Below are 22942 nucleotides of genomic sequence, written 5' to 3' on the forward strand. Positions count from 1 at the left end.
CTCTTGTTTTACATATAGTGCAACCTTTTGTATTGCTAGGTCGAGTGCTCTTCATTTTCTGCCAATACAATAGACTATCAAGCACTCTGACCATGCCAAGCTCATTTCTCAATACCTCCTTGAAGTTTGTTATTCATCTCTCTTGAACTTGGGTGATCAGAACTGCCAACAGTAACTTTGGATCGGATCCTTGCTGATGGTTCAATGGCAGTCTTCCAACTTTTGAGTAATTCTTATTATTAGTCCATGGTTATGACAATTTCCCCAATTCCTTTGTTTCTCCTATGGTACTCATCTTTCCAGTTTTCCCGTAAAAATAACTTGGTACTCTTTTGTACAGATGGTGTCTCCTTTTATGTTGCATTTCTTTGCGATGTATTTTCTCTTTGCAAAGGATTCCAATGGAAAATGAAAGGTAGTTTTTTAAACAAATTATTAAAAAAGTAATAATAAAAATCTAATCACTAGCTTATCCAAACATCTGAATTCTTGAGGCTAGCTGACTTTACCAGCTTGTTCTTTTTGTCATTTGGACATAACTTTTTGTCATTTGGACATAACTTTGAAATTGAGAGTCTTGATTGTAGGTGTAATTTTGCTTATCCTTTTTATTAGAAATCTGTCGCTAATGTGGTTATTTTTTTTCTGTGAGCACCTTATCCATGACAGTGTGGTTTGGGGGAAGAGAGAGATCTGATCCAAATCTAAAGTAGGTCACAACATCTTCCTGCAGCTGCTTAATGCATTAATAGCCAAATCTTGCATCATTCCAAATGTGTGTTCTCCAATCCATATGATCTGTTCTTCGGTAAACCACATGGTTTAGTTCAATTCCCCCGATTAAACTGACAAATTCAAAGGATGTTGTTTTAGCTTCTTTGTCTCTGAGAAGATGACTAAAAGGCATCTGGTAGTTCATTCATACAGGAGCCTAAGAAAGGCAGGTACCATTATTTGCCATTAAATTAAGCTATTCCATCACACTTGCTGTGTATTACTAGCACAGGTACTAAAGCATTCTTGCACTTTTTTCTTTTCTTTTTCCTTCCGTCTCTGTCTGTCTTCCCTGTGAGATCTGTTAATAACAGAGTAGTGTCCTCAGGGTACCAGAGAAGAGCACTTTTGAGCTAAAGCCACGTGTGTGCCCTCTTTTCTCTATTTGTGCCAAATATGTATATGCAGAGAATGCGGCCTTATATGATAAATGGAAAATGCCATAATCTAAAGTTATGGCCTCTGGTGGCAAGTCTAACGAAAGTATCTTTAAAATAGAATTTGTAGCTTAATGGTTTCTGTTATCTGTAGAAGTAACTGTAGTCGTAGAATCATTAAGGTTGGAAAAGACCTCCAAGATCATTTGGTCCAACCTTCCCCCAGTCAGCAGTATCACCCACTAAGCCATGTCCCTAAGTACCTCATCCAGCCTTTCTTTAAGCACCTCCAGTGATGATGACTCCACCACCATCCTACTCCCTCATCATTAAAGCCAACACTAACGTGAAGATTTACATGCGTACTAGAATTGTGGTTTTAAACTCAGATGTGTAAATTCTAACACAAAAAAATCAAACTCTGACCTCTAAGGAGTATGAGAATTCATAGCCTTTGGTTGGTGAAACATTTGCAAACATTGTTTCACCCTTGCTCAACTAAGAATTCCAGTAATTATTCAAGCATCTTTCTAAGGACTTTAGGTGTGTTTTTCTAAATTGAGGGAAGAGCAGAATTTGTAGACTTATTTAATGATTAATATAGAACTTTCTTTGCTGTTTATCAGCCTGCAAAGGCAGATTGCCTTATAAGAGAGATAAGTACTACAAGTAAAAGGAGGTGATCAGTGGGCAATGATCATGCGCTTCTTTGTTCCAGGGGTATGCTGCAGAGATGGACAACCCCTTAATGGCTCACCTCATTTCACCAGAACTCCAAAACAAGAAGGATATTTTGTTTGGGAACATGGAAGAAATTTATCACTTTCACAACAGGTGAGGATTTGCATTCAGATATAAAAATAGCATTTGAATGGTTTTCTTGTACTCTTAATCAGACCTAAATTGCTAAAAGATGCTTACTGAGTCCAACCTGGCTGTCTATCAAGTCGAAATTCAAGTTACATTGGAGGAGAAAAGCAAAGTGTTTACAAATGAGTAAAGCTGTGTGAAACTGTATTTAAATGTTCTCAGAACACAGGTAAAATTTTGGCGGTGGTCATCTTGAGGAAAGGTGTTGTGATCCGGTTACAAGCTAATTAAAGCAAAGTTTGGTGGTTTTTTTTGTTGTTGTTGTTGTTGGTTTGTTTGTTTTTATGAAACTTACTATGGAAAGTAAATTATTACCCTAAAGCACAAATTGATACTTTTGTATCTTCTTGAGGCTGTTTAATGTTATACTCAAGTGACCTTCTTGCTGCTAGAAAGGTACTTTTCTTCATGTGATAATATTGTAATGGTTAGAAAATAAGTATTTTCAAGAGATATAAAGTGTATTAAATAGTTGTTTCTTATTCAGGAAAAACTAAACTTCAGGTTTTGCCACATTATTATTATTATTATTATTATTATTATTATTATTATTATTATTATTATTATTATTATTATTATTATTATTATTATTATTTGCTCTGTGTTGTTTGGTGGCACTTAGAAGGAAAAAAACAAAGACTTTTAAACTGTACAAATCCTGCTGCTTAATACACAAGACAGGGAAACAAACTTTTTTTCCTGAAAAAAAATCTTGGATTTCCTTTCTATTGCAGCAACAGGAAGCTAAAAGAAATTGGTCAGAATGTTTGTTCATTTCATTTTGCTATCCCTCTGTAAAAACCTGATCTAGAACAGCTTTGTTAATTTCATAGTACAGAATTACGACTCTGTTTCCTAAGTTTAGAAAACGAATTGCAAGAATGTTATCGTTTGCTACAACTTCAAGGTGTGCTCTAATAAAATCTTCTTCCTTGTAGAATATTCTTGAGAGAACTAGAAAATTATGTAGAATACCCAGAACTGGTAGGACGTTGCTTTCTGGATCAGGTATGTGTCATCTCATGCTGGCATTTTATTCATAAGCTATTCTAAGGCTGTTACAGATGAAAGTAATTTTCATGTGGCAATTGCTACCAGTTCCCCCTTTTTTTTTTTTTTTTTTTTTTTTTTGTCTTGAACAGGTTTGAGAGTTGGGAATATTTTCCACTGTGTAGAGTCATTAATTTTGACAGAAAGAGCTACTAGAGTGTTGAAAGAAAATTGCTTTATTAAAGTTGCATTTAGGAAAACATGAAGAGGAGTCATGTACTGGATCATTTCACATCACTGTAACTGATTGTTGTACTTGATTAGCTTTCCTTACTGGAATTTTGTTTGTTTCTCTTTTCTTAAAAGAATACAACTCAGCAGAGTACATTCTTTTTTTTACTTTTTACTGTGAAAATGGAAAGCTATAACAGAATTAAACTTTTTAATCTGGGATTTATTAAACATTGAGTCTCGCCTGTAGAATACCAATGGCTAGATAGGAATCTGTATATGGAAACTAATCTTAATCTGTTACTGCTAACTATTGAGGCTTTGAAACTGGAAGTATTCATCCCTCTCCCTACCATTTACTGGAAGCAGCCATGAGGATGGTGTTTCCTAAAATGGGAGGGCTGAGGTGCTTGCGGACTTCCTACCTAGCCTTTCAATTAAATCTAAAGTTACCTTTTCAATGCAGTCTCGCTTCCTTTTGCTTTCAACAAATGTTGAAGTGATGCTGTTCAGTTACTAACTCATTTGAACTTGGCAAATGTGTGAAAACAGGTACAGGATGGTGAGTTTCCTGCAGAATTAGAAGTGTGAGGCCATGTCTAGATTTGTAATAAGGTGATTGTAAAGCCCTGCAGATGACTTTAGAATATATAAAACCACTTGTATTTATGAGTTACTTGGGATTTTTAAAAAAATCATACTAGATTTTTTTAATGCAACAGCAAAACGAGCTACAGAAAAGCTGAAGATCTAGACAATATGTAATTTGAGGGGCTGTACAATTCTTTGGTTGGCCATCTCTGTTAGAGAAAGGGGAAACATTCATGAATAAATGAATTTCAGAAAGTGAAAATTTAATGAATAATCAAATAAAAATAATAGATTACCCATGTGTGCAAGTCTCCTGAAGATACAAGAGCACCATGAGACCTGTGTAAGCAACCATGAATAAAAAATAGCAAACTCTTGAATACAATGTTGAAGTGATAAGGGGGCAATAAATGACTTTATAAAAGAGTAAATAGATAATAAGAGTAATAGACGTAGTAATAATAAATAGATGTAAAATAGTGAATAATAATAGCAAACAGATGATAAAAACTTGGTAAAATAGTAAATAAATGACTTAGGAAAATTTCCATTGAAAAGCACAAAATAAAAATTTGTAAAGAAGGACAAAGATTTTTTTTTACTAATTTACACAGAGGAATTCGTGTTCTGGCATTAATTGAATTAAATTAAAAGATCCCAAATTTTTCATGTTGGTGTAAATATATTTGTAAATATAACATGCTTCTTCATAAGGTGTCTAATATTAAACTGAAATAAAAATGAACAGGAACATTTTATTCATATATTCCATGCACAAAATGTGTAGCTGTTACAAAATTAGTGACTGAATAATTGCTTTTGCTAGGGATGCCTCAAGGAATTGCGTTATTTTTTTTCTTTAGTCTTATTGACTGTGGAAAAACTTCTTATGAACTTAATCTATTAAAATCATAAGAATTGAGTAATATTTTGCTCTTCTCTCCAATTTCAGATGGAAGACTTCCAGATTTATGAAAAATACTGTCAAAATAAACCTCGATCTGAAAGTTTGTGGAGGCAGTTTTCAGATTCTGTATTCTTTCAGGTGTGCTTGCTTGAATCTCTGAAATATTTCTGTATTTGTTTTATGTTTAAATTATTAATTTATCTCAAGAACAAATGACAAAAAATATTGATTGGTGTACCAATGAAATCTGACACTGATTACAGGAATGTCAAAGGAAACTTGACCACAAGCTCAGTTTGGACTCATACTTGCTGAAACCCGTTCAAAGAATAACCAAATACCAGTTATTGCTAAAGGTATGTGTTATAAAATTACATCATTTTTGGTTAATAAACAAAGTGTATTTTTTTTGCCTTTTTTTTTAATCCTGTTACTCTCATCCTGCTGGAAAGAAATCTAAAAGTTAGTAGAGAGGCGTATAAATTAAAACAGAAGGAAATTCCAGTCTATCAACTTTCAGCTCAGTTCTTTTCTCTTTCAGCCAAAAAGCTACTAGTAGGCAGGCAAACATTAAATGTTACCACAGAGGCACCATGTGTAACTTCTTTTGCCCTTACATTTCTTCTGAAGAGATGAAAACATTGATTAGGAAAAACAAAAAGACCAAAAAAGTTTTGCAACAAAGAGAAGAGAGTGTCAGAAGTACATGCTACTTGTCAGTTATAGTGGCCTCATGCATGTCACAGGAATTAGCCTTGCTGGATTTGAGAAAGTGTCCAGAAAGCTTCAGTTAATCACAGTCTTCAAAGCAACTCACATTCTAGGAAATGTACTTGACTGAGCACACTGTGTGGTATTTTTGCCACTCTGATTCATTTAGACATACTGAGAGAGCAAAATGAGAGGAATATACTATTACAAATTTTAAAATGAATGTCTAAATCTTTGCCATGCTTGAAACTGGCTTGTTTTAGGAAATATTTACCACGTAGACATGAGTTTCAACAATTGTTTTTTACAATAGTTTACTATTGCATTAAAACAGTTAAAGTTAACAACTTTTAAAGAATAAATTACTTTAAACTTATCTGAAGAGAAGAGCATTTGAAAGGTTTTCTATTTAAAGTGTCTTTATTTTCTACACTCTGTTAGTAAATGCTGATTCTCATGCTGTGAAGCCTGTGGGGTTCCATAGGAATTTGCCTCTATGTTCATCTGGAACCAAATTAGAAGATGCAGCTTCACCAATAAGCTTCTTTGGAGAAGGATTACATTTTTAAATGTGTAGACAGCGCTCAAAGTTTTGGTCTGTGATTAGCATTCCAAGCCATCCCAGGTCTTTGCAATAACTCAAATAATAAATGAAATTTGCCTATATTTTTATATTTGCTAGCTGTAAAAGTAACAAATGTTTCAGGTTTGTTTATTTGCTTTAAAAAGTGGATGTGACATTGGGATTTGTTTTGTTTTGTTTTTAGCACTTGTGAAAAATGCTTGCCAATTTAATATTGTAAAATTCTTAGGTATTGCTTATAAAAATGTTTGGACGAATGTGCAGGTTATTAGCAGCAGAGATAAGAAATAAAGAAGACCTTGGGGTCTTCTGAGTTAGTCAGTATTTAATCCACTAGATTATATGGTGTTGACTTCCCTGGATAACTTGAAAAATGTAGGCCGAATTTGGTGTTAAAATTCAAATATTCCTAGTTATTGCTGTTTCCAAAAAAAACTAAGTATGTTGTCATTTCTTGTCCACTCAGGAAATGCTGAAATACAGTAAGAATTGTGAAGGAGCTGAAGATCTCCAGGAGGCATTAACTTCTATACTGGGTATTCTCAAAGCAGTTAATGATTCTATGCACCAGATAGCCATTACAGGCTATGATGTGAGTAACAATATTTTTAATTTTTTCAGATACATATGTACAGTGTACTCCCTGTTACATACTAAGAATGAGAAGAATCTTGTACAAAAGATGCCTTTAAACTGCATTATGTAATTATGTGATAATGGGAAGAAGATCTGTATACTTCTGAAGTTTTCATGCTCTGAATAATATTTTGCTCTGTCTACCCAAGTTTTCTTTCTTTGATCTATTTGACACCACGTTAAAAACAGAAAAATCATAATGAACAGCATGTTCTAGGCTACTGACACATGGGAGTTACTTCTAGTTTTTTATATCCATATGTAAAACTACACCTAAAATTTCTGGTAGAATGGAGCGATGCAAGGAGTTTTGGAGCAGACACTTGAAAAAAACAATGTGTATTGTACCTCTCCCTTTTTCTATGTGTAGATCTCCATATCTTTGCTACTGGTACTCTTGACTGTAAAATCCTGCCTGAGCAGTGTAGGGGAGAGAGAATATTAAACACTGACTATATTTTCATTACCTCTCCATACTCAACATAAACACTGATGTGAGAGATTACTTGGAATGACAGAACTTGTAAAGACCTGTTCAGAGAGTGTGTTTTAGTCAGATGTTACCTCTTTGTAGTTATAAATATCACTTTTTGTTCCAGGGAAACCTGAATGAGCTGGGCAAGCTTTTAATGCAGGGATCCTTCAATGTCTGGACTGATCATAAAAAAGGTCACTCAAAGGTGAAAGATTTGGCACGCTTCAAGCCGATGCAGCGACACCTGTTCCTCCATGAGAAAGCAGTGCTGTTCTGTAAAAAGCGAGAAGAAAATGGAGAGGGATATGAGAAGGCACCTTCTTATAGCTACAAACACTCCTTAAATGTAAGGCATTGAGCAGTCCAGTAAGGTAGTGGTACTGAGGGCTTCGTTGCAATAATACAAGTGTTTTGTTTTGTTTTTGTCAGCAAAGATACATGATAGTTTTGCAGTGTGAACTTCACCCTTTTAGGCAAACGTAATGGATACTGAAAGTCTGTGTCACTTGGTGTTGCTGGTGGAGTTGGAGGAATTCTCCTTTGCGAAAATCTAAACCATACTAGTGTAGATGAATGGTAATTGCATTAATCGCACAGAAAATAGATGTCAGATTTTTCAGTATTCATTTGAAGAGACAGCTTGTGAATCAGTCTCAATTTAACAAAACTAAGCCTTTCTTCCCTCTGAGGTAGCCAAGCTGACACGAAGTACTGAATGTCCAAAATGCAGATTGTATTATTAGTTATTCTTTTCCTTGAGGGAGAAACCAAATATGGTTTTCCTTTTCAAAAATAGATTGCTAATGAATATTATTAGCCTTCTGCTTCCACTGTTATCTTAATTGCAATTCGGTAGGTCAGCTTCTGTTCTCTTTGCTTCTAGATGGCAGCTGTTGGAATAACAGAAAATGTCAAAGGTGATGCAAAGAAATTTGAAATCTGGTATAATGCAAGGGAAGAAGTTTACATCATACAGGTAATAATAAAATGTCACTACCTTTAAAAGATGTTCAAAAGTGTGTGGGGTCTAACCCAACAGGATCTGTTTTGTGTTTTTTTTTCTTTTCTTTATTATATCACTAATAGAAAGTGATGAGAGAATGTAAAAACAAACCAAAAAAAGTCCACAGTGCATAGGTTAAATCATAAGCAGTCTCATAAATGATATGTTTCAAATACAGTGTCTTATTTAAAAAAAAAAAAAAAAATTAAATCTGTGTTCCCCAATATTCATGGGGGATATTGCATACACTATTGCTATTGCTTTCACTGGAGTGAGTTAGGGGAGAATCATAGAATGGTTTGGGTTGGAAAGGACCTTAAAGATCACCTAATTTCCCCCCCCCCGCCATGGGCAGGGACACCTCCCACCAGACCAGGTTGCCCAAAGCCCCATCCAGCCTGGCCTTGGACACCTCCAGGGATGGGGCATCCACAGCTTCTCTGGGCAACCTGTACCAGTGCCTCCCCACCCTCTTGGTGAACAATTTCTTCCTAATATGTAGTCTAAATCTCCCCTCTTTTAGTTTAAAACCATTACTCCTTGTCCTGTCACTACACTGCTGAAGAGTCCCTTCCCAGCTTTCCTGTAGGCCCATGTTAGGTACTGGAAGGCCACTGTAAGGTCTCCCCAGAGCTTTCTCTTCTCCAGGCTGAACAACCCCAACTTCCTCAGCCTGTCCATGCAGGAGAGGTGCTCAAGGCCTTGTTGAATCTTGTGAGGTTTGCACAGGCCCAGCTCTCAAGCCTGCCCGGGTTCCTCAGGATAGCATCCCTTCCCTCCAGCATGCCAACCACACCACACAGCTTGGTGCCGTTGGCAGACTTGGTGAGGGTGCACTCAATCCCACTGTCCATGTCACTGACAAAGATGTTAAACAGTGCTGGTCCCAGTACTGACCCCCTGAGGAACACCACTTGTTGCTGATCTCCACTTGGACATTGAGCCATTGACCCAAATTCTTTGTGACCAATTCCTTACCCCCTGAGTGGTCCATCCATTAAGTCAATGTCTTTACAATTTAGAGACAAGGATATCATGGGGTATGGTGTCAAATACTTTGCACAAGTCCAGGCAGATGATGTCAGTTGCTCTTCCCCTATCCACCGATGCTGTAACCCTGTTGTAGAAGGCCACCAGATCTGTCAGGCACAGTCTGCCCTTAGTGAAACCATGTTGGCTGTCACCAATCACATCCTCATTTTCCATGTGCAAGGGAGCCAGAGGAAGACTGTAGCACTTGCACAGCCTTCTCACTCAGTGTGTTCAAATTCTTACAAATAGTTTCTGTTCACTGAGGGACTAGATAGAGGGTCTAGCTGTCCTTCTTGAAGGATTCCTCTAAGACTGTGCTTTGGCTTGAAGCTGTTTGTGTAAGAAGTATTCTCTGCTTGATGGCTGATTGTATTTATTTTTGGGTAGGCACCAACTCCTGAAGTTAAAGCTACTTGGGTAAATGAAATAAGAAAAGTGCTGACAAGTCAACTGCAGGCATGCAGAGGTAAAATATTTTGGATATATACACACTTATATATTTTTTTTAATCTCTGTTCTCTTTGAACTTCAAAACCTACTCTGTTCACTGTGTAGGACTGTAAAAATGAAAAGCTTAAAACACAAACCAGTTTAATGGTTCTTTTTCTTTTCTCCATTACAGAAGCTAGTCAGCACAGGACACTTGAACACACACAGAGTTTACCTCTACCAGCATCATCTTGTACAAGGTAAGTAAGTTTGTTGTCTAATCACTCTACTTGTTTTGCAAATATACTAACACATTCACTTTATAGTTCTTTATTACTCCTGTCCCTTAATACTGACCCTTACATCTTAGGATTTTTTAGGTCTCTTTCTAATATAAAGCTATGAAGCTTGGGGTTTATACATCTCCAGAACTCATAGTCATAGTTCTGGAGAGCAACAGTGGCACAGGTTTTATAGATATGTAACTTTCTATGCCAGCCAAAATTCTGATGGTATTATAGTTCTCTTTGTTGAACAGCTAATTATATACTTTACACCCCAGGTAAGAGAGTTATGTAGCTATGTGAAGCAGCCTTTTTCTTTGTTCTTTTCTCTCACCATTTTCATGCTGTTTTTCTTTTCGTCTTCTGCAAGAGCATTCTTTCTTGTTTCTTTTTTTTTCTTTCTCTGCTTTAGCTTTCTTACTAAGTGATGTGTTCATTCCTCCAGTGTCTCAAGTTTGGAGTCAAGCTTTTTAAATTTTTCTGTGTTTTGTCCTTCACCATACCAAACTATATAAGTATAGTCTCTTGCTCTCTCCTGCTTTTCTGCCCTTATCTGACCTCTGCTATTCACTTTTTTTCCTCACGACATTATGTGCATGTGTGTATGTATGGGTTTTACCATAACCCATATACTCATATGTTCAGTCATTCCCATGCTGTGTGTGCTCAAATCTGTATCAGTAGTGCTCTGCCCTCATGCTTCATGCATCTAGTTATCACTTACAGAGCATTTCCCAGATATGTGGTATTCATGGGATCTCTCTCCTTTTCACTCCCAGTCCGAGGTGTAATGGGAATCCTGCTGCAAGATTCAACATATCTTCTTTGTTCATTCCTTGTCTGTTTCCTGAATTAGGAGCTTTTAAAAGGCAGAGTTTTTTTCCTTTTCTGTTTTTTTCCCCTCTCCTTAGCATGTTCAGAAGGAAGCTGTCATCACAGAATATGTCTGTAGTGAGTGTCTGTGAGTGGAGGTTGTACTGAGCAGCTGCCTTTTCAGTAGCTTCCACTGCCACAGTATGTGTTTGCAGTCACAAGGGGAGCTTTTCTACTTCATATGTGCTCATGGTCTTTCTACGCACAGTCACCAGTGTGCATAGCTTCAACTCTAGAAGCTATGAACTGAGAAGCAGCTAAGAAATGGTTCTCAGCCTTTACATCTGCATGTAAAAGGCAACCTGTGACACAAGGTCGTCACCTGCGTTCAGATTCCAGTTGCTGGAGATGGACTGATTGTCTTCCTTTTCTTCCAATAAACAGTCCCTCAAGGAACAACATCAGAAACGCAAAAAAAATGGATGAGAGGAAAGCTGACCTTGCAAGCCTAGAAGGTTATGTCACCACAGTAGCACCAAAGTACCCCGAGAAAGGCAAAGGTGAGTTTACACGTATGCATCGTGATCTTTAGCTGTGAAGAGCATGCTCACGCTGCAGATGCACAGGCAGATCCACCAGCACAGTAGCCATGGTAATACAGGCAAATGCAACGTTACACCTGAAGGAGCAGGACTTTGCTGCTGGTAGCCCCAAGGCAGCCCACCCACAAGGTGCTGCACACACTCTGTGTGAACATGCCAGTCTAAGCTGCCCTTACCTTGGGGTTTCTGTGTTCCTCTGTGTGCTGTGGACAGGCCCAAAACTTCCCTAGTGAAGGAGAGAGAAAAGGAGGTGGGAGGAACTATGGGTGATAAAGACTGTAGTAGATCTTCTCCTAGAGCTCCTCAGTTGTCTTCTGAATAAATTCCTTGGCATTACCTTTTTATGAAGAGGATTCTCATGAATTTTGCTTTACATAACTGAGATTATTTACTGAACTAGTGGTACTACAAACCCCTGTACAAATAAGAACAACTTGCCCCCTGGGTTCTTTTGTTGTACCTGGACTTTCAGTTTTTCCTTTCTCATCCCGAAGTGCTAGTTCCCTGGCAGGGCTGTGAATGATTTTTTGCCTTGACCTTTTCTTGGCCTTCTCCCCTTTCTTTCTGTGTCTCTTTTCCTTTGTAGATGACACTAGCTCTACCTCAGAATGCTCTGTACTGTCAAAAAAGCGCTTTACGCTGCAGGGCTTTACTAACCTCAAAAGTCAGAAAGGTAATTAAAAATAATAATAAAAAAGAAAAAGCTAGATTGTTTTCTATGTAAGGTTGTAATTGGAACACCTTCATGTGTGTAGTGTAACAGGTTCATGTATGCTTTTTCAATGTATATATTAGCTTGTTCTATGTTCAGGCTAGGTTCCTGCATCACAGACCATGACAGGGAGATTTTTTTGAGAGAGACTGCCTCCAGTGTGGGAGAGGGAGATACAGCCTGCAAAGATGGAGAGCTGTTGGAGATTTGAAGGAAGGAGTGCAGTTTCTAGTGCTTCTGGTCTCACTACTGGAGCCTAAGAAGGAGTTCAAAGTGCCCTCTTCCTGTAGAAAGCCTAGAGGATGTTACCTTCAGATCAAATGCCTGGCCTGCTTCTAGCTTCAGTGGATCTGCCCCAAATGTACCTGTACTTGGCAAGAAGGAATCAAGGTTTTGCTGGAGTGTTTCTGTGTTAGCTTCCCTTCTTAACAGAACTCCTAAAGCATGACTACAGCAGAATGTGTGTTTTGCTGGATTCAAAAGTAAAGAAGAACTTCTTTATGCTTCCAGAAATGGTCTTTATTCTTTTTTTTTTTTTTTCTAAAACGTAGGGCTCAGAGATATTTCTTGCTTCCTCCTGCCGAGTAATTGCACTGGGTACATTCACTTCTTGCTTTGAACAGCTATCTTTGAACAGTCTGAATTGCACTAAGATGATGACACTCGTTCAAGAATATGACTGTTTTTCTTTTCCAAGCATCTTTTCTGAATGCCTTTTCAAAACTTGATTACCTTTGAGTTCTTTCTGGAGAGACTCTAGGGTGGTGTATCTGGTACCAATGAGGTGAGCACTAATATCCCATGCTTGCCTTGACAGAAACTCCATCTCCTACTGCTAAAAGCCAGACATTGCCAATGATCCTTCTTACAGGACCAGGTATTGCTGTAGCACTAAATTTATATTAAAGTGATTGTTTATTTGGTAATGTTTGTCTAAAATTGAAATTAATTATATTAATTTGATGTCTAGTTCGTTTTGAAAAGTTTACGTATACTTTCGTCTATCACCATAAAATAAATTTGTCAAATCATCTTAAACTGTACATGACTAATTACCTTCTCCTACTGTAATTGACCAATGACAGCTAAAACTAGAGTGATCACAAAAATCCATTTGTTTTCCAGTATAAACTCAAAGGTATTTAGCATGCAGTCCACCTATTCTCTTTTTTCCAGTTCTTCAATATCTCTCTTCTGTGTTTTTTGCCTATTCATCCTCCTGCAGCTTCTCCTACCAGTCCTGACAAAAAACCTAAGCGGCATGAAGTAGTGAGTGATCCAACTCCTTTTGGTTTAAGAGGTAGAGTGTTACCACATCTTGTACTCCACAAATCCCCACCCATCCCTGGTGTTCCGTCAGAGCACTGGGGATTACCTGGATGATGATGATGTGTGCAGCAGTGCTGGTATCTGCTGTGTTGTTCCAAATGGGCCCAGCAGCTTCTGTTTATGTTGGTTTTGATAGCGCAACTTGTCAAAGTTTTACCTTAGCCTCAAATAAGGTAGAATATCTTGTAGAGAGGATTTAACTTCTAAAAAATGGGAAAAAGGAGCAGGGGGAAGGAAAGTCATGTACTCTAATTAGAGGGAGAATCACCCCTGTCCTGTGGAATGTACATTGCCTTACTCCATTTTCGGTTTGCATTTATTAGTCAGTCTTGTTGCATCTTTTTTGGGTTGACAGTAGGCAATTTTCACTACCCTGGTAACCCACAATGCTTTAACTGACCCCCTAGTAGCAGTTTGCCTGCTGTCCTCCCAACCCACAGCTAAGCAATGAATAAAACATTTCCATTAAATGACCCATTTCTAACTAGCAAGGATGTTGGCAAAGGCTTAAGTACAAATCCCTGAGATTCATTAACTAGAGTACAAGGTAAGTGCTCTCTTCTCATGTAACCATCTGTCTTTCTTTTAGAAAACATTATTCTAAACATTAAGCTATTTCGAGCCCTCCCACTGTCCCCTTCTCCAGGTTTCCACAGCCTTTGTGTTTGTCTCACCTGTGGAAATGATGCTGGTTCTGCTGCTGTGCTGGGGAAACTGTACAAAGCCACTGACCCTGTCTGAGCAGCAGGCAGTGTAATCCCAGGCCAGACTTGTTCACAAACTCCACAAGTGTGGATATGGGAATTACAGTGTTAATTTTCTGCATGTGAGATCCACAAGTACCATGGAAACTACTGAAATTACGTTACTAATTTACATTAAAACTTTACGTTAAAATTTCTGAGTCCTCTGAACACACTTCTGAATTGCTGTCCTGTCCAGCAGCCTCTCACTTTCAGAAACAACCAAAACCAAGTAAACAAATTTAAAACATCTGATAAGTCCCCCTTCATGTCTTGCACCTTCTGATCTCTTTTTTGACAGACACTTTCTCTTCTTCTTCACCAACTCAAAGAGGGATAAACGTGTGGTGAGCTCAGCCATTTCAGGATGAAGCTGCACCAGATGATGGTCACAGCTTCTCAGTGCACAACACACTGCCCCCACTTGTTTCCTTTCACGATTGCATCCCTCATACTTAAACCCCAGTGAGCTCAAGGAAAATGAAGCAGTGACAGAATCTTATCTTGGAGATGGATCCTGTCGTTGTAAAGAAACCTGCGGGCCTGTTTCTGAAGAGAAGCGAATTATGAATTCTGAGTTTACTAACACCATCAAACTTAAGCTTGCTGATTTCTGCATAATCTTTTCTTAGGTCTCTGCCACTTCCTTGCATGCTCTGCCTTCACAGGGAGCTCTGATGTAGTCACATCATGCAGAATACACACGTGCACATTGAATCAGCATGCGTAAGCTCAGAGCCTTCAGTTAGTTAAGTGACCACAGTGACCACTTCTTTCTCCACAGATGAGATGTGCTTGTTAGAGTGCCAGCCTGTCTGAGGAACAGGCGTACTGCTGCTATGGCAGGATCAGGCAGGTCTGCTCCTACCTCCATTAGCACAATATGTGAAAAGAAAGGCAAAGGAGCTGCTGCCCAAAATGTTCCAGGATGAGCAGGCCAGTGAATGTGATGCTGTGGGAAGAGCAATTACAATGGTGTCACTTTCTTTTTCTTTTGTGCAACTTTTTGGTTCTGTTTCTAATGAGAGCTTGGAACAATTAGAAGAAACCGAATTTTCTTCTGTTGCATTGTTCTTAACTTGGAAATACCAGAAAGGGTTTTCGCTGTGTCCCATGGGCCTACTCGCTGTGTGCTTCCAGTGAAATTTGCATGGGATACAGCAGGAACTTATTACTCAGTTTCTTCACAGATTTCATTCTTAACCCTGGACAGGGCCAAACGGGTCAGTACTTCTAACCTCGTGCAGGCCATCCAGCAGTGCAGGCGAGGTAAAAGACCCGCTTGGTTTGGCGTGCTCTGAGTGTGATTTCTTAGATTGCTTTGATTTTACTCTGACAATGCTCCTGGTTGTGTTTTTTTTTTCTTTATACATTGGTGTGACCAGCCAGGCAACAAATGTAACTTGCCTCAGCAGCAGTGAAGAGCAAAAATGCTGCTGCTCACTCAATTTAACAAATAATTACCTAGAAGCGGGGATGTTTGTTTATCCTTTCAGTCTTTTTCATTGAGTTTTTTATTGTTACAATTTGGCCTGAACCAAAATGTTACTTGGAACTGTTTATTTGTCCTTGTTATTTTGACTTTCTCATTGTAAGCTCAGCACACACATTAGCAGTTGCTGGCCTCAGTGAAAAGCATCCCGCTTACTGTAGTTTTATTTGGAAAAGGATTTTGTGCTCTCTGGATACGGTCCAGCCTCATAAATAAATGAAATGCTTCACGCAGAGAGAGAAAAAGGAACACTTGGCAATAAGTGACAGGCAGGAGGTTGTTCTTGTGGTATTCGGTGCAGTGACTTAACACGAAGATAATTCAGTGTGATTAAGCATCCGTGTGTCAGCCTGGATACCTTTAAACAGTAAGCTGCATCACCAGATAAAGTATGAAGTGCCTGTAGCTCCTGCTGAATTTTTAGACAGCTGTTAAGTGCTCAATATTTTGAATGAGATGACATCTGTCCATCCCTTGTTTGAGCAAGCTGGTTGCTTTGGGTGACAACCATGTGTGTCTGTCCTCTTCCCATAAAGTGCACGTTCCTATCCTCTACCCTCTCCCAAAAGAAAGATATCTATCCGTTGTTCAACTTTGTGTAAGGCAGAAATAGGTTCTTTTTAGCTTGGGAATTTTGCTTTCTTTCAATGTATATAAATCCAAATGGCCAAATTCACTGCTGTGCATTGGCACAAATCCGCTTGGGTGGAAATGGGCCACCTTTTGCTAGCTTTGAATTTCACTTTGTGGCTGTAATAACCTTCCTGTCTAAAGTTTTTCCTCCTTTTGTCACTTAAGTGACTTTCAGAGGGAAGGACATTCCTCCCAGTCAGTGGCACGCTGTTGCAAAGTTAACTGTTGGCTGTTTGTTCACAAAGGTTGGGCTAAAACGTCGCATTCTCTTGATGCATCTGAAGAAAATGATGGTTGGTCTAGTGCTGAAGATCCACTGAATTCATCAGATGCAGAGGAAGAAGGAGGAGGAGGAGGAGGAAACGAAATGAAGCTGGTAACCAGAAATGCTTTCCTGTTGGGCTAAGCAAATGCTACTGTTGAGTGACAGTACGTAGGAATGCTTTTGAAGCTTGCTGGAGAAAGAAAGTATCTGCCTTGAAATCCTCAGCTGGGTAAAACTCATAGGGCAATGAAATATACTTTATTTTCTTAAGTCAGCCTTTTGTTTGTACCTGGGGATGATGTACCTGCAGACCAGCAAGACTGCGAGTGCTTATGCTGTAGGACAGAAGTCAAGCAATGACATGCTCAGCTGCTGTGTCACATACATCGTGTCACTAGTTCTCCAGGGGTTTTTTGTTTGTTTTCCCTTGGGATTATTATTATTTATTATTTTTTTGGTAGAGATTTGTAATGGAAACACTTCACTGAATGCTTTTCAGGGTGTGAGAACTCATACACTGAATTTGCATGGAATTAAACAGTAAAGTTATACTGCACTCAGTATGCATATTTACACTGTCTTCAACGTGTATGTGCATGAGAAAGAGAAAGAAGGGAAAAGTGCTTTAATTTTCATAACAAAAGCTGCAACGAACTTTAAGGTACTCAAGAGAAATAATTTGTGTTTTTCCCTGTGTGCATTTAGACTCCTGGTAAATACACAGTTGTGACTGATTACGAAAGAGGAGTTTCTGAAGAATTCACAGTGAAAAGCGGAGACCTAGTTCAACTGATTCGTGAAGGGGAGGATGGACTTTGGTACGCAGATCTGTGTTTGGAAACTTCTATACGTGGAACTGCATTTAGAAGGCAAATGTTTAGGGCAAAACTTTCCAAAGTGGTAAATGAAGCAATCTGACTGTTTTCTTCTTTTTTATAGGTATGTGAAGAACCTGAGCACTGGTAGAGAAGGTTGGATCCCAGCAAGCAACCTGCTGATGCTCATAGGCAATTCAAAATCGGCTCAATCTTTGAGCAGCTCTGGTAGGCTATTTATTATAAATGCGATGCTTGTCTATCTGAAGATTCCTGTTACGAAAGAAACCTGTGAAAAACAACCATATTGTATTTGCTTGTGTTTTTCTTTTCCTCTCCTTTCCCCTTCCCAGAATCAGGCACTGCCTCCAGCACTTTGAGCACATCATCAAGTTGCAGTGACAGCTGCAACGCCAGCAGCACCAGCTTCTCGGACATTAAGGGCTAAGATCGAATTTTCACCCCACCTCCATGGAAGGTAAACTGGAGTTTGCCATCTTGTGTGGAGTTCTGGACGTTGGACTCAAACGAAGGACCACCTGTTCTGTGTTGCTGGCTTTGAGTATTTTCTCTGGTGATTTTCAGAGATTCTCACCGAAGATCACAATGAAAAGTCCATGGGATGTGAAGCTGTAAATAAAAACTAAGTGATTTGAAATAGGGTATCATAGAGGCTTCTGCTCTGAATTCTGGAGCTGCAGAGGTGCTAGCATAAAACACATTTTATTCCATTGATATACAATCAGGTTTCTGCAGAACTGTACTTTTCATAACACCCAGAATCTGAAAGTGAGCAAACAAAATGTGTTCAGTGCTAAATCCTTATTGTAAACTAATAACATAGTAGTCACTGTACAGGATAGGTATGCCAAAAAGAAATCAGATTTTAAAATTTCTCTCCCCCAAAATACCCCTTTCTCCATGGATGTACCTCATTCAGTGCAGTGAAGGGGACTTTTACAGGAACGAGGAAGTAAGTTTGGTCCAGCCATTTCTCTTCTCTTGGGTCGTCAGGATGCTCTTCTGTGCCCTAGAGATTGGGATGCAGAGATGACTCATTCACTGACCACAACAGCATCAAAAGAAAATATTAATTGATCCTTTTCAACCTTTTGATAACACGTGCAACAAAATAGCTGTTCCCTCAGACATTTTGGCTTCACAACCAAACTCTTCACCAATTTCACTGTGTTTACATAGCCTTGGCAATTTAGTACTATCTTTTTCCTAATGTGGGTGCACAATGACACAAACATTCTTATTCACTTGATGATTTCTTATTAAACTACAATTGCACAGCTACCTTCGGTTTTAATTATCATGCAGTTACAGGCAAAGGAAACTATTATGGCTTCCCTATGGGTCAAGAGCCTTTCTCCAGAAAAACGTAAGAGGTCAAGAAGCCAGATGTAGTTTTAGTCAATGGAGTATGTTGCAAATTTATTCAAAGAAATAAAAAAAAAAAAAATTACACATTTTTTTCTGTAAAGGGGAGCACAAGGAGGGAAAAAAAATCTTTATTAGAGTCAGATTTGTCCTGTGGTCAAATATTTTATTTTTTTTAAAGGGAGGATAATGCTAAACTTGCGATTTTTCAAGGTATGATGTAAGCCAATGTTATAAACTTTTACCTTGTGAGATGTTCTTTGCACTTCGTCCTTATAAGCAGTACAAAATTGTATGCATGTATGGAATAATGTATTCTTTCCTTTACATATTTATAATGTTTTTACTTATATGAAAATAGGTTTTTACCCAATTTGTATGTCATATTAGTTAAAAATACCATGGACGTTAAGAGCATAATTTTTCAGAAGCTCTAAGCAAAGCAAATTGTGTCTATGGGAATTGCTGTTAATTATCCAACCCTCTGATGGCTGAGCCCTGAAGTCTATCTTTATGCCAGAAATTTAGACTTCAGCAGCTGTAGCTTGGGAAACTTAAAGGAGAAACACTCGAAAGAAAGATCTTGGTCCTCAGTTCCAAAAGCAACCCTACCCCAGACAGAATCAAAAACGTAACTGACTGTGGTCAGTACAAATTGAAACGTGTGTGTGTATATATATACACACACCCACACATTTATGCAGATATATCTGTGCTGGTGTGTGTGTATATATATGTGTGTGTAGATATGTATATGTGTAGATATAATGTATCAATGTAAAGGATGTATTTATAGTCTTCATGCTGCTGAATGTGTCACTTTACAATTCATAAACACTTAGGTTTCTTGCAATACTGCAATATAAAGGTGGGTCAGGGTTTTACTTCAGGCGTCTTTTCCAACACAGAAATCCTCTGATCTTTTTTTTTTTAATTATCCCACGTAATACTGTGCAGACCAGGAATATTTAGTCTGGTATTTAACAACGAAATGGCGGCATGAGATTCAGCTTATCTTCATCTGTGTAAGTTATTTTGTACATTCTGTAACATAATTTACTTATATATTGCTGTCATCGCTAGGATAAGACTGTCCTTTCATTTCTCACTGCAGCCTCATTTGTGTTATTTCAATGGTTTCCTCCATATCATTGCACTTTAATACAACCCATTTCACCGTTTTCCCCCCCCTTTTTTTTTTACTGCTGTTGTGATTTAGAGGTTCAAAGTCAGAGGTCTTTATTGTAATTATGAAAATTTGAATAAATTTCAGCACTTCTTGCTGAATGCCTTTATACAGACATGCTCTGTGTTTTATTTTTGTCTCGTGGTCTTAAAAGCTGCTTATGGGTATCATATAAAAATAGACTGGATTTTGAACAGAAAAGCAGGTTTGTCTAGCTGTGGCTAGTTGGAATTCAAAGCCCTCTTCCTGTTCTGCACAGATGTCAATGAGCAAAATGGAGGAGTTTGTCATCTTTAGAGAAGTGATGGAAGTTAATTATGGTCTGAATTTCCATTATACTTCTGTATCATCAGGTGGCTATTATGAACTGCAGTGTACAGTTCTGAGTATCCACACAAGGCACCAGAAGTCTCTCTGGTACAAGAGAGATACCCCAATCCAAACCCTTAATTTAGGATGCAGTTATAGAACTGTCCCTTAAGAGTTAAACTGTGTCTAGATGCAGCATCATCAAACTAAGATGCTTAGATGATGAAATAGCTTATTTGAGCTTTCATTTCAAAAGATATTAATAGGTAATGTTTAACCAACGATGGCCACAATTAGCAACAGCTACTGTTCATCTTCAGTAACAGCTCTTGAAATAAAGGTGAGATCCTTTTGGAGACTTCAGAGCCCCCTTACCTGGCTCATGCTCGGGGTCTTTGTCTTCTACTCTTCTGCCCATCCTTTCACAGGCAGTTTTTGGCAGGATCAGCTCCCAGAGCTGACGAGCCTTTCCTCTCCGTGAGCAGAGGTGCCTGTGCTCGCTCCTGTGGCTGTGCCAGGTCCCCGTCAGGCACAGCCCCAAATGGCAATGGGTATGGGGTGCATGGGGTGATGACACCGTGGGGGGGCTTTTCTGGAGCATGAGGCAGCACAGTTGTTTTGGCACTCCTTCCCCTCCTTGTCTGCCCGCTCTGTTGCACAGGGTCAGCTCTAAATAGCTTGTCATGTAAATAAGCACTGATGGGCTCCAAAGAGTATTCACAGCGCAGCCTCCTCGCCCAAAGCTCATCTTTTCTTAGAAGATTTGAGGGTAGTGTTATGCATAGAGAAGCCCTTGACAAAAAAAGGAGCATGATGTACATAAACGGCAGGCTGTGAGACAAACTGGCAGCATTTCCTCGTCAACCTCTGTGAGGTTGGATGAAGAGGAGGCCTCTCAGCTTTTCAGAAGAGGCCAAGTCAAGGCCTGGGCAAAGGAAACCCATGAGGAGCTCTCCCAGCTGCTCTGTACATGGCTCTGAGCCTGTGGAGACAGGCCAAAATGCCTCATGACATTAAGTACCTGTAGAGACCTATATGCAAGAAGAAACAATGTGCTAAAATATGCTTGTAGGTGTAGTCAAATCTCTCCTGAGGCCCATCGCGACCGCTGCTGCCTGTACCAGCAGCAACCTAAAGATGGTGGTAGAAAATCAAGGATCGAGGCCTGCGTTTCTGTGCTGAAAGGTTTGGACTAAGGTCAGCCACTTTGGTGCTGAAATATTCTCCTTGGAAAAAAAAAAAAAACAACAATTGAAATGAATCGATGATACAAACCTTTCAGGTGTTTGTATTTATTTATTTCATCTCAATTGCCAAGACAGCAAGGGGCCCAGCTGTGTTTAAAAGGCTACATGTTGCTAGTGGTACTGGTATGGCTGTGATGGTTTTAGGAAATAGTCAAGAGAAGATTTGTAGTAGAGTTAATTTCTGTTATTACTAGCTGAGGTAGATAGCACTAAACATAAACTTTCGGGCACACTGACTCTAGTTTAAATGTATTTTGCACAGCCTTTTCTATGTCTTTTGTTTCCTTGCAGGAAAAAAAAATCCACATTGACATTAACAAAATTTTAAGAACCTGTATTCAGAGCTGATCACAATATATATATATATATATATATATATATATATATATATATAAAGTATTATTACCGCCCAATTTTTCACTCCTTCTCTATTGGCATAATTGCTGCACAGGGGCAAAGAACTCAGCCAAACAGGCAAGTAATTTTCTCCTAGAAAGAAATATTTCTCTTTTGAGGTCTAAAAAGCAAATCATTTGCTTTAAAGCTTAGTCACATAATATTTGTGTATTTACAGTTTAGTACAACAGGAAATAATTAACTTGATAACAGGCTTGGATCACTTTAAAGTAGTCTGATAAGTGTATGATGGCAAGTTACAACTGTTATTGGAGATTTAGACTGAATTTTCCATTTTTAGCTTGTTCCTAAACCCTTTTTACCTAGATACCCTGGTCAGCTCACTCAAGTGATGTCTTATGGTATTTCAGAAATTGAAATCTCTATAAAAAAAAAAATATATATATATATATATATATATATATATATTTATATATATAATCACTGAGTGCTGACAGGAAAACTCATGTTTAAATAATCGGTGACCTGATGGATCAGATTGAGTTGCACAGTTCCCAGTAACTTCCATATGTGTCTTATCTTCAGCCCAAAATATCAAACTAAAAATAGCAAAATCATGAGTTTTTCTTCGAAAAATGTCAAAATAAAACAAGACAAGAATAAAGAACAGCATGTTCTGAGACATCAATTCATGTCTTCCAGGCTACTGCTTCTGGTTTAGACATTTTTACACATTGTTAACATTTTTCTTTTTTTATTATTATTTTTATTTTGTATAAGCTTGGAAAGAAAGCAACTTTGGACTTCCAAAGCATACACTAAAAAAAATGCCCTAAATCATATTTTCTGAACAGCTGTCCCCAAACAGATTCTAGCAGCAGTCAGGGGGTGAGTTCGCCTTAATATACATTTACTTTTAATTGGACGGTGGATTATTTTCCTTGGAATTGCTCTGAAAATATAAGGCAAGGCTGAAACCTCCACTGGGGAGGAGATTTATTGAGCAGAATACCGGGATAATTCTCATCAGCTACAGCGAGACCACACAAGAAAATCCCACAAAGCTTTATCTAGGGATCTAGATCCTGAAGGGATCTTGAAGGGATCTAGGGATCCTAAATCCTGAAGATTTTCTGGATGCCCAATGGCTCTCGTCATGG

The 22942-nt window shown here is 38.4% G+C and overlaps 1 protein-coding gene across 15 annotated transcripts in view; it reads left to right on the forward strand.

Annotated features, from left to right (window-relative positions):
- The window catches only part of MCF2L (MCF.2 cell line derived transforming sequence like), a 153645-nt gene extending 133667 nt beyond the window's left edge, over window positions 1–19978 (forward strand). For 9 of the 15 annotated variants that reach the window (XM_084532136.1, XM_084532143.1, XM_084532137.1 and 6 more), the window contains 17 exons: window positions 1870–1985; window positions 2960–3029; window positions 4786–4878; window positions 5004–5096; window positions 6501–6626; window positions 7270–7491; window positions 8029–8121; window positions 9568–9646; window positions 9803–9869; window positions 11151–11266; window positions 11895–11981; window positions 12838–12897; window positions 13246–13320; window positions 16463–16593; window positions 17188–17300; window positions 17422–17525; window positions 17651–19978. In XM_084532136.1, coding sequence (XP_084388262.1) covers window positions 1870–1985; window positions 2960–3029; window positions 4786–4878; window positions 5004–5096; window positions 6501–6626; window positions 7270–7491; window positions 8029–8121; window positions 9568–9646; window positions 9803–9869; window positions 11151–11266; window positions 11895–11981; window positions 12838–12897; window positions 13246–13320; window positions 16463–16593; window positions 17188–17300; window positions 17422–17525; window positions 17651–17745 — 1740 coding nt within the window. In that variant the 3' untranslated portion in view covers window positions 17746–19978. The remainder of the gene's footprint in view (window positions 1–1869; window positions 1986–2959; window positions 3030–4785; window positions 4879–5003; window positions 5097–6500; window positions 6627–7269; window positions 7492–8028; window positions 8122–9567; window positions 9647–9802; window positions 9870–11150; window positions 11267–11894; window positions 11982–12837; window positions 12898–13245; window positions 13321–16462; window positions 16594–17187; window positions 17301–17421; window positions 17526–17650) is intronic. The other 6 variants (XM_084532149.1, XM_084532138.1, XM_084532142.1 and 3 more) reach the window with 3 other exon arrangements.
- The last annotated feature ends 2964 nt before the right edge of the window (window positions 19979–22942 follow it).

This window comes from Aythya ferina (genome assembly GCF_964211825.1).
Source record: "Aythya ferina genome assembly, chromosome: 1".
Taxonomy (NCBI): Eukaryota; Metazoa; Chordata; class Aves; order Anseriformes; family Anatidae; genus Aythya; species Aythya ferina.